This window comes from Protobothrops mucrosquamatus, unplaced genomic scaffold, assembly GCF_001527695.2.
Source record: "Protobothrops mucrosquamatus isolate PMUCROS unplaced genomic scaffold, P.Mucros_1.0 scaffold880, whole genome shotgun sequence".
Lineage (NCBI taxonomy): Eukaryota > Metazoa > Chordata > Lepidosauria > Squamata > Viperidae > Protobothrops > Protobothrops mucrosquamatus.
In genome coordinates, this window is record NW_015387134.1 from 1,039,501 (window position 1) to 1,051,508 (window position 12,008).

At 42.6% G+C, this 12,008-nt stretch overlaps 1 protein-coding gene across 1 annotated transcript in view; it reads right to left on the bottom strand.

Moving 5' to 3' along the window:
• Positions 1 to 11,534, bottom strand: part of PPL (periplakin) — a 36,419-nt gene extending 24,885 nt beyond the window's left edge. Inside the window, exons 1-8 of the mRNA XM_015819257.1 lie at positions 11,526 to 11,534; positions 10,251 to 10,405; positions 7,699 to 7,819; positions 5,997 to 6,122; positions 5,085 to 5,126; positions 3,900 to 4,061; positions 2,581 to 2,688; positions 2,349 to 2,444 (exon numbers count right to left, since the gene is read on the bottom strand). Of these exons, the coding sequence (XP_015674743.1) occupies positions 2,349 to 2,444; positions 2,581 to 2,688; positions 3,900 to 4,061; positions 5,085 to 5,126; positions 5,997 to 6,122; positions 7,699 to 7,819; positions 10,251 to 10,405; positions 11,526 to 11,534 (819 nt within the window). The remainder of the gene's footprint in view (positions 1 to 2,348; positions 2,445 to 2,580; positions 2,689 to 3,899; positions 4,062 to 5,084; positions 5,127 to 5,996; positions 6,123 to 7,698; positions 7,820 to 10,250; positions 10,406 to 11,525) is intronic.
• Positions 11,535 to 12,008: the final 474 nt, after the last annotated feature.

Here is a 12,008-nt window from a genome sequence, read left to right on the forward strand (position 1 = left end):
CCATTTCACGGGGGTCGCCAAGCAAGGCTGTCCGCCATTTTTTTTGTCCGCCATTTTTTCCCCCTTTTCCGGCAGGTGCCTTACCTCCCTTGGACTGGGCCAGCTGGTGGTCGGCCTGCTCCGTCTCTGCCGCTTGCCAGCTACGCCTCGGCTGGCGCAGGGGGCGGAACCACGCATGCGTGGCGCTCCCGGGCAGGGAAAGTCCTCGACTTATGACCGGTTGGGTAGTCCTCGACTTACGATCGGTTTAGTCCTCGACTTACGACCGGTTTAGTCCTCGACTTACGACTGGTTGGGGGGTCGCGGCATTAAAAAGGTTGAGAACCACTACTCTATAGCCTGGGAATCTGCATTCAGCACTATACAAACACAGTCCATCAAATAACGTGCAATCTATTTGCGAAGCAGATGTGTTTGTAGGGATTTACATTTTTTAAAAAAAACAAGAACAAATTATGAATGATTTCAGGAATGCATGACAAAAATAATGAAAAGAAGAAGCCTAATGAACGCAAGGGCAACTAGTGGTGCTTCAAACGCGATAGACCACAATTTCCATCACCCTTAACTAGCATTAGTTAGGTATCAACCCAGCATCTCACAACATAACTGGCTGGGTGTGAGCCAGCTGCTCCATCTTTGCAAACTCTGACACTATAGCACTTAGACGAAGTGTCTGTGATGCCCCATTCCTTTTTGCAGTGTTCCTATAACAGATGCCATTAAAAATAGGTCATAAAATCGGGCTGGTCACGTGATGTCCCACTTTAGGACCATCACAAATTATCACCGTAATCATCAAATGTGCGACTGGAGAAAGGAACCACAGGAATTATGTCCATGTTAACCAATTGTAGTTTCTATCCTTGCCTCACCCATTCCTTTTTGAAAAGCAAAAGTTCTGCCATTCAGATCAAGGGTCACCCTTTGTCTGGAAAAGTTGAAGCTCTGAGTTACAAAATGAGTACGGAAGGAATTCACTGAAACCAAATAGCCCTAGAAGGAACAATACAGATAGTCCTCGAATTATGGCGGTTTGCTTAATGACTGTTTGAAGTTACAAAGGATGCCCTCCCCATCTAAAAACCACTTATGACTTGGTTTCAAAATTCTGATGGCTTGACTCCCCCTGCATTTTACTCTAACCCTGCATTTTGGGTGTTGGGCAACTGGCCCATATTTATGACCTTGACTGTGATGTACAAGATTTTCACCGGTAACAGATGTTTATTGCCCATTTCCGCAAAATCCAGCCCAAAGTGAGCAAGATTTTACACAGCGCTGCACCAACAAACTCTACTGAACGACAGCAGCGCTCATTTAACACCTGTACCATTCACCCAATGGCTGCAGTGTTCACATAACAGCTGCCGTAAAAATAGGTCATCAAATAGGGCTGGTCACAGGATGTCGCACTTTAGGACCGTCACAACTTATGACCATAATTGTCAGGCTCAATTATGGTCCTACGTTGAGGACTATCTGTAGTGGACTTAATCGATGATCATGGGACCATTATTTTTCCTCTCAGCTCCTTTTTTTTTGGCTGGATTTAATCACGACACAGGATTCAGTATTATTCACACTAATAAGCAGCTTTGTAGCATGTCAAGAAGGTGTTTTTCTCACCCTACCTCAAGATGCTACAGGTGCAATATTCTTAGCATACAAACCAAGCATCCTCCTACTGAGCAACGGGGCCAGCCTTCACACCAAGCATCTATTTTAAGGGCCAAGGTCATGCCAAAGTACCAACAGAAGACAGTATTTGAACTGTGGGCTCTTTAGTCCTTGGCCCTAGCACTGATGATGTTACCTAGTTTGGCAATGAAACATCTGGGGGAAAAAATCACCAAGCTCAGAGAGCACCAAGGACCTCACAGAACAAGAATTATTGGCAAAGTCTTGGGAGCCAAAGTGATCAGCTAAGAGCTGTGGTGGNAGGAGGGAGGGAGGGAGGGAGGAAGCCGTAGTGGCACAGTTGTTACAATGCAGGCTGACTCTGCTCAGTACCAGGAGTTCGATCCTGACCAGCTCCAGGTTGACTCAGCCTTCCATCCTTCCAAGGTTGGTAAAATGAGGACCCAGATTGTTGGAGGCAAATATGCCGATTCTGTGAACCGCTTAGACAGGGCTGTAAAGCACTGTGAAGCGGTATATAAGTCTAAGTGCTATTGCTATTGCTATGTGTTCCCTAAAACTGGCTTCCCAGCCTCAGGAAAGATAGAAGATACTCTCTTGTTAAGATTCAACTCTCATCCTGGTCAGTTCAGGTAGAACCCTCCCCAGGAGCGAGATAGCATCTTGCCGCAGATTTCCCTGACTAGTCTTTGGCTTCAAAGTGGTACCTGGTGATAGTCCTCCATGAACTTCAGGTGGCTCTCCTCACAGATAAGCAGATTGAGATATTCTTTCCAGTCAGCATGGACGGCCTCAATGTGAGCCTGCAGACGAGTAAAGAGTAGAACCTCAGGAGAATAATCATTGATGCCCACAATAAGACATGAACTGGGAGTCAGCGAGAACCCACCTACATTGAGACAACTTTTCCTAATATGGCCATCTTCAAATCAAGCTTACCTCAATGGCGATCTTCCCGGGATGATTTTCTGACAGGAGTTTATTACCATCTTCATGCAGTTTGTTGATGGCTGCCTCTTTGTCTTCCAGTTTCCTATTGATGAAATTCTAAGGAGAGGGGAAGGAATGAGGAAACAGAGAAGCCAAATGGAACCACTCCACTTGCAGGTGGCTTGGTCTAATTCCAAGTTGAGTGAAAGGGAGGGGAACCAGAAAAGAAAGAGCATTGATGCAGGTTGTCAATGGAGGTCCTCAATCATCCAGGTCATGGTGCTTTTCCAAAAGGCAACTGGACCTTCTTGCTTTTTTTCCTTGAAAATGTTCTTCTTCTCATCCAAGAAGCTTCTTCAGCTCAGTTCCCTTCTTCACTTCAGAACTGAAGAAGCTTCTTGGATGAGAAGCTAAACCTTTTCAAGGGAAAAAAAACCAAGAATGTCCAGTTGCCTTTTGTAAAGCAACTTTGGGACATTTATGCAAGTTCTTCAAAAGAGTTTCCTAGACTATAGAATAGCCACTGTTCCCTTTGTGGTTTCCATCGCTGAAGGAAAGCCACCTTAAATCAAATTACATGGATCAGGTTTCACTTGAATCCCCATACAATATCTATTTCTAGAAAGCTAGTTACGGTAAACTTTGTTTGCTCAATGCTTTATTTATTTATTTATTGAATTTATATACCGCCCTATCTCCCTTACGGGACTCAGGGCGGTGAACAGGCGATAATAAAAACCATGATAAATATAGGCAGTTCTAAAATCAAATTAAATATCGGGCCTGTTCTAAAAACACACCCATACAAAACCCCCCACTAAAACATGATCAAACTACGCCAGGCCGGCCGCATGGAATAGATGGGCCTTCAGGGCTCGGCGAAAAAGGCGCAGGTCCGCAACTGTACGTAGGTCGGGGGGTAGGTCATTTGAACACTTTCAAACAGAAGTTCCTGCCAACTTGCTCCAACACTGAATTCTGTCTCCATAAAAGTACTCAACTGGTCCTCCTTGACTTACAATAATTTGTTTAGTGATGGTTCAAAGTTACAGTGGCACTTTGCAGCTGCAAGCCTAACGTGCAATTTAATTTGAAATATGCACAACTGAATTGTTCCAGCGTTCCCACCTCAAACAGCTGGAAGAAAAAGCCCCATCCACCTCCTTTTAAATATTCAACTTCTGCTCCAATTATGGAGCTAGCTAAAATTTGCAGATCCAGAATGATTTCCTGCAGACTCCGACGTTCAACATCTAACTGTCCTCCTGTGCTTTTTTTTGTTTTGTTTGTTTTTTTAGGAGAAAGAGGTTGTCAAGAGTAAGACTCACTTCGTACTGGCGACGGCGGCTCGGGTAATCAAGGTTTTGGTCACTCCAGTCAAACTGCAATCTGTCCTTCGCCTGCTGATCTAGCCAGTAGAGTTTATTGGTGCAGCGCTGCATAAAATCTTGCAATAAATTCAGGTTTTCCTGCCTTCGTTGGGATTCCGACTGCAAACAGAAAGAGCATTTGCTCAAGGTTTGAAAGATGGAAAAAAACAGCTCTAGGGGGAAAAAAAGTCTCGCCTGAAGACAGTTTTCAAACCATCTCTGTCTCCAGAGGGCAAAATCCAGGAGTTTTAGAGCTGGTTGCTTGCTGATGGGTCCAACGTATGCAAACCCCCCACCCCAGCTGAGATCGGATTAGGAACTGCAAGAAAAAATATCCAGCTAGCACCACAAAACAATTCTTTCTCAATAAATATCTATGGGCATTCTCAATCATCCAGGTCATGGTTGTCTCAAAGGTGCTTTAACAAAAGGCAACTGGACTTTCTTGGTTTTCGTCCTTGAAAAAGTTTCGCTTCTCATCCAAGAAGCTTCTTCAGTTCTTCAGTTGTTCTTGGATGAGAAGCGAAACCTTTTCAAGGAAAAAAACTCAAGAAAGTCCAGTTGCCTTTTGGAAAAAGCGCTTTTGAGTCTTCCCCTATAAATGAATGGTTCTCTTAGCTTCCTAAAATGGCTTTGGGTTAAAAAAAAATTGGCTGATCTTTATTGGCTATATCCTATATTCAACAAACCCTGAATTATTTTCACTGTGTGTTTAAAGTCTCTTCTCCATGGACTGCTATGTTTTCTTTTATGGATAGTAGCTCACCCGATTTGATGTGATGGACTTCAAATCTGAGAATTCTGGAAATTACACAGTTGCAGAAATTTGTCTTATGGCCTATTCTTGTCCTTCTTCCCATCTACTCTATTCCCCAGAAGAATACAGGAACCTGAACTGCAAAATCCCATCATCAATACTGTAAGTTTTATTTTTTTTATATTCCAGATGTGACGATGACCCAATTTGCAGAAAGCATGCTCCTTCTCCCTGGCCCAATAATTTTATTCCTTGATGATTACCAAACAATGCATCTTCTTCTCTGTGTCCTCTGCCCTAGGCAGGATTTCTCATTTCATCTCTGATTTGCTTAGATGTTTCATAATTACACACATCTGTTTAGACAAAAAAAAAAAGCATCTTACCAGCAGTTTCTGGTATTTCATCTGAAGCTCACTTGTATACTCCTGGAAACAAAAAGAAAAGACCAATCTCAAAAAAAGAAAAAGAAAAAAAGGTGACCAGCAAGACCATACTTTTATCGTAAATGCATCCCAGTTAAGCGTCTGGCCATTTTATTAGAGCCTCCATAGTTAGGTGTCCAGTTCATGTGATAACTCCCCAAATTCTTGACTTGAGTATACAGGAAATTCTAAGAATTTTAACTCTAACATACCTGGAAAGCCATCAGGTAAATGAACATACATGACTGTTGCCCCCCACCCCCCAGGAAAACAATTCCACAGAAAGAGTAGAACTACTTTAATTAAGATTGGCTAGACCAGGGGTAGGCAACCTCGGCTCTTTTATGACTCGTGGACTTCAACTCCCAGAATTCCTGAGCCAGCCACGCTGAGGGGAAAGGGAGAGGTTTCCAAGCTGAGCCATGCTGGCTCAGGAATTCTGGGAGTTGGAAGTCCACGAGTCATAAAAGAGCCGAGGTTGCCTACCTCTGGGCTAGAACAAACAGAAACTCGAATGTCTGATTGTTCTGCCCCTGCTTATACTGCCGTGAATTCGTAAGATGTCTGTCTGAGTTGCTTTTGAGTGTTGTCTTGTTGTTCTGGACTTAAAAAATGTTTCAGCCCCTATCACCTTGATAGGTGATGGTTCCTATCTTCATGTCCCTTGCTCTCTACTCCAGTGTAGTCAACCTCAGCCATTTTAAGATGTGTGGACTTCAACTCCCAGAGTTCCCCAACCAGCATGGTCAAGGTTGAGAAGCACTGCTCTACCAAAGTTGCATGTGCTGGATTTCTCTTGCAGCATAGAAACATCTGCTGTTGCTTCCCCGCCACTCCCCATCCTATCAAAGACCCAAGAGACAGGGGGGATACCTTTTCGCCTTCTTTGTTGATATGCGGTCCAATAGCCATCACCTCATTGTGGAAGATATTGTGCTCTTCTACTTGACCGTTGACTGACGGCAGGTCTGTGCCAAAGCCTCTGCTGTTCAAGGTTTCCTTGGGAAAGAGGGCACAGGAAAGGTGGTAAGGACATCATTCCCCATAGCCCCAGAAGCCCGGGCACACAAATAAATCTAGACACCAAGAATGGGCCTCTTAGCAAGTCAGACCAGTGGTATCTCATGCTCCGAAGAACATTTGGACCTGCCCAAAGAACCAAGAATGGAGTAACTTTTGAGTAGCTTCTTTGTTGTCGTTTGCCTACAGACAGAATCTAAAGTTTCAGACTAAGGCAATTATCTGCAATTATTTGCATAGCTATAGATACACTCTCTGAATTCCTAGGGAGGGTCCAACCTTGCTCTCTTCCTGTCTACCAGACCTTCCAAGCTCTGCTGTCTCTTCGCCCTCTGGGAAGGAGCCCCTCCCTCCTGTGACTCCAGACCACATTCCACCACACAAGCACGGTGGCATCTACTGATTATGATTTCTGCAGATTTTAGATAGCTTTTATTAAAAGTTTAAAAAAAAATGAGAATCCTTGGGAGAAGGACGTAGCAGGAGGTGGCCCTTTGTGGTCCACCCAAAACCTGTTGCAGTTTTGGAAATGCTAGAAGCTGTGTGTCTTCCTCCGCTTCACAACTCTTGCACCTTTGTTATGGTGAGTGCTGAAAACTGGGAAGGAGTCAAGACTATCTGCCACCAATTTTCAGAAGACCATTTCAATGAGCTGCCAAGTTAGATTTGGTGGCTCACCTGGCTGAGGGCTGCAGGTTGCTTATTGCTGACCTAAAGTGAACTCCATCCTCCCCATCAAATTGTGATGATGATGATGATACAATCTGGAGGAGAAAGTGGTTCTTTGTAGAAGAATGCCAGCCCCCAAATCTAGAAGTGTCATGCTAGGCTGCAGAGCACATATGTAATGCTTCCTGATTTACGGGTAAGAAAAGGACAAGTAATGCAATGGGCATTTATTGGGATTGCTAGCAGTGGGTAGGTATCTCTCCCAATGAAAGTAACAGCTTGGTGAAGGATAATTTTCGTGGATAACACGGCAGGGAAGATAGGAGGTGGCTAAGTATATTCCATATACTTCTTATCCTGATCCTACTTCTTAGCTTTCTCTGCTTCTTGCATGGCTATTAAAAAAAAAAAAACCTAGCAGTTCGAAAGCACGCAAATGCAAGTAGATAAATAGGTACCACTTGGGTGGGAAAAATAACAAGGACATGAAAGGCCTCCCTCGGGGAAGCAGTGATGTCACCAGCTACTCCTTGCAACCTGGAAGGTGCTTCTGATATGAAAGTAACGTAGTATTGGAAAAACCGAGCCGGGGAGCTGATTTGAACAATTGGAACTTGTCATTCCCAAAATGGATGTCCCCAGATTAATTCAATTCCCACCACACCCAGTTGGGGTGGGCTTCAATGCACTTGAACGGTCACCAACTCGGAGAAAACTCATTTAATATTTCAAAAAAAGTCCTTTTAAGCAGAATTTAGGAAAAAACAGTCCAGCCCAGCTGATTTCCTCTTTGGGGCTACATTTATGATTGAAGACCCATAAGCCCCCCCTCCCAGCCCATGTCTCAAAGCAAAGAAGGGTATTTCTTGATTTGGAGAAGGCCTACCTGCTTCTCTTCGATTGTTGAGGACCAGTTGACCTCGGGTTCAATTTCACGTGGGGTGAAATTGTAAATCTGATCATGTTTCCCTCGCAAATTGTTCACTCTTTCCTTTAACTGCCGGATACTGAAGAAAAGAAAACCAAGAATTCTCGTCTGTTTTTTTTTCCATGACCATCAGGAGCAAAAGATCAGGACCACACATGAAGGTCCAGTTAATTTACTACTACTCCTCATGCCTATGCACAGGAATCTACTCAACTAACAGTGAGTCCTGGTTTGGCTAGATAAGGGTCAACAGAATTCAAGAGGTGTTGGACTTAGTCCATTTGTGACTATGTAGAGACTCTAGGTTGATTCCTCTTTTGACTCCACCCCCAGATTCTGCCACTCCTTCTCCTACAATGACCCTTGGACGAGAGTTTCAACCTCCTTACACCCACTCCATTATAATTCTCCATTATAAACTGAATTTAGCCCAAACTGGAGAGTTCTGCCTCTCTTGCTCCACTCAGAAGTTCCAATTTCCATGGGCCTTGATGGAAGAACTTTGCAGAATAACAGTCGGAAACAACCTTGAAGGCCTTCTAATCCAACCTCTATACTGTTTCAGACGTGGCTGTCCAATATCTTCTTTAAAACCTCCAGTGATGAAACACTCACAACCTCTGGGGGCAAATCGTTTCACTAGTTAATTGTTCTCACTGTCATGAAATTTCGCTTTAGTTCTAGGTTGCTTCTCTCCTTGATTAGTTTCCATCCATTGATTCTTGTTCTGTTTTCAGGGACTTTGGAGAATAGGTTGACCCCGTCTTCTTTGTGGCAACCCATCAGATATTGGAACATGGCTACTATGTCACTCCTAGTCCTTCTTTTCATTAAACTAGACATACCCAATTCATATGTGTTAGCCTCCAGCCCCCTAGTTATCTTTGTTGCTCTTCTCTACACTCTTTCTAGAATCTCAACATCTTTTTTGTATCATGGTGACCAAAACTGGATGCAATATTCCAAGTGTGGTCCCTCAACACAAATATCAGCTTCAGAAGAGAACACGGTTAGATCAGGACTGCAGTCCTAATAACTGCATAGAAGAAAAAGGGTGAAAAATGCCAGCTGCTATTTATATTTTCTGGTTTATAAATGGGCATAAAATGTCGAAAAGAAAAAAAAATAGTGAGTGTAATGTGTAGCTCAGCTCCCTGAGAAGCTGCTGGCAAGCTAGGACAATCACAGCAATTTCCTACTGATGTTTTCCTGTATCTGAATCTGCAGAGGTAGCATGCAGGTTTCCCTTTCATATCTATAGGTCAAAAACAGCCTCTAGTTGACCTACAAAAATGGAAGTATTTAAATGGAACACCAAGGCAATGTGTTAAACCAGGGTACTATCAAAACAGATCCCATAAGAAAGCAGCGCCAAATGATTCCATTTAATAGTGGAGAAAACAATATGGATCTTTTCATGAAGTCATCAGGAATTGGATTCAACCCCCCCCCAAAAAAAAAAAAACAAAAAAAAACCTCCATGAAAGAGCTCACAAGCCTTTGGCTGTTTTTCTTTGAGAATAATACCAATTGAGGTGGGAAAAAATGAAATTTTGATTTTGGGTTTTGCTGATTAGGTAGGTTTGTTGTTGTTAGAGAAGTGGCTAGTATATATCACCATATCACAAAAAAGATGTTGAGAGACTGGTAAAAATTCAGAGAAGAGCAACTAAGATGATCAAAGGCCTGGAGACTAAAAAAATATGAAGAATGGCTGCGGGACCTGGGTTTGGCCAGTCTAAAGAAAAGAAGAAATAGGGGAGACATGATAGCAGTGTTCCAGTATCTGAGGGGCTGCCACAAGGCAGAGGGGGTCACATTATTCTCCAAAGCACCAGAGGGAAGGACAAGAAACAATGGTTGGAAGCTGATCAAGGAGAGAAGCAACGTGGAATTAAGGAGAAACTTCCTGACAGTGAGGACAATCCACCAGTGGAACAGCTTGCGCTCCATCACTGGAGATTTTTAAGAAGAGACTTGACATTCACCTGTCTCAGACGGTATAAGTCTTCCTGCTTGAGCAGGGGGCTGGACTAGAAGACCTCCAAGGTCCCTTCCAGCTTCTATTCTATTCTATTCTATTCTATTCTATTCTATTCTATTCTATTCTATTCTATTCTATTCCTATTATTATGTAAAAGTAAAATGTTGAGGTTGTGTGTTATTACCTTATTCTACTGCACCAAACGGAGTCAGAAGTCAATGCTTCTCTTTTTCTTCTCCCCTTTACCCTAGACTTTTTCTTCTTTCCCCTCCTCTCTCCTATTTTCCCATTATTTTCATTTTTTCTTTTTATTTCTGTATTTTATATTTTGATAAACGACTAAAAATACTTGAATCCGAGAACAACACCAAGGCGCACCCCGAATTAAATATTTCTTTAAAAAGCTAAAAACAGGTGTTATCCTCATGCCTCGTTTTGAAACCGGAGAAGAACCCAGAACCACACGACAAAAAGTAACACAGGTCTCCTGGTCAACGTGGCCTTTGTGCTATCACCCCAGACTTACTCTTCCGTGATCATGTCCCCCTGGGGGTGTTTCATGTGGCGAGCGATGGCAGCGTCTCCATCCAGAACATAAAGGAGTTTGTCAGATTCAATCAATTTATCAGCAGTGAGCTCTTGGTATTGTGTGGGCTGCCCAGCCTTAAGTTTGTGCAGGTCCTAGAAACCAACAAGTTGTCAGAGACAAACAATGAGAATAAAGCTTCATCAAAACATATTTTTGCAACGTCCTAGCATCATCGTGTGCTTGGAAAATAGAAATGGCAGAAAGTATATTAATTTGGCTCAAAGACAACGTTTAATATTTTCAAAATATTTTTTTTCAACTACAGATAACCCTTGACTTACAATCACAATGCATAACATTTAAAATGGCATAAAATTATCCCCTGCGCTTTCCTCCCAGTTCCCAAACTGACATGATACAAATAGATGCTGGAAACCCTTTATAAATCCAATACAATTCTATTCTCTTGTCCTCAGTGTGAGAATTTTTTTTAAAACAGAACATAAACAGAGTCTTTGAAGGAGAAGCTCTCCTAATAAAAGAGTTGCTACGTTCAAAAGGGATCACCTGGCATCTCCATAAGAGTTGCATCACTAAACATTTGCAGGGTTTTAATTCTTTATGTTCTGTTTCAAATGAATATTTACAGATAGAAAGGACAGAGGTATAGGGAAGAAGGAAGGAAGGAAGGAAGGAAGGAAGGAAGGAAGGAAGGAAGGAAGGAAGGAAGGAAGGAAGGAAGGAAGGAAGGAAGGAAGGAAGGAGGCGGAAGAAGAAGAAGGAAGGAAGGAAGAAAGGAAGGAAGAAGGAAGGAAGGAGGAAGGAGGGAAGGAAAGAAGGAGGAAGAAAGGAAGGAAGGAGGAAGAAGGGAGGAAGGAAGGAAGGAAGGAAGGAGGGAGGGAGGGAGGGAGGGAGGAAGGAAGGAGATATAGACTAACATTTAGAACACAACATGCTAGACATCAAAGTAGTAGCAGAAAAACAAATTTTATTGATAGATGCAATGGACCAAATTTACATCTTCCATTTAACCTAAAAAATGGAGATTAGGATTAATCTTGACATCCATGAGGAAAAAAACAGAAGAATAAAATAGAAAATGAAAGAACAGAAATGCCAGATGGCACAAACAGACACAGATCTGCCCTGAACAAAAACTAACCCTTTTCACCCTAAGAGAGTTCCAGCTGACTCAAGCCCTAACATGCTCTTTCTAAACAAATCTAATGAACAATTCAGCAACTCACAACCCAGGGCACAACCGCAACTTACACTTTGCATTTTTGAGTCCGTTTCCACAATGTTCTTTTCCACTTGGTCAGCATTTTTCTGGAGCTTTTCAATCAGTTCTGACAACTCCTTGCTGGAAATGCTGTGAAAGGAGAACGCAAGAAAGTTGTTACTTGTTACTTGTTGTCCTTGTTGTCGTTTGAAGTGTGTGCCAAAGGGAGGGGGGAGCACAGTTCCGTCTAACCAGACCCAGATTTGGCTGTAGAAATCAGAGACTTTTTTTAAAAAAATTGTCCTCCACCATAATCTACATAAGGTGTATTTCGCAATAATTTTATTACATTTTACAAAACGAACACCTAAAAACGAACATAAACCGACAATCAAGAAAAAGAAAGATAAAGATTAAGCCAAAGAGGAAAGGGAGAGATAGATGGAGGTGCAGAAAGACGCATAAAAAGAAAAGAAAAATATACGCAAACAATGACGTCCAACTTCTTCTCCCAGGATATAAAAGACACCTTC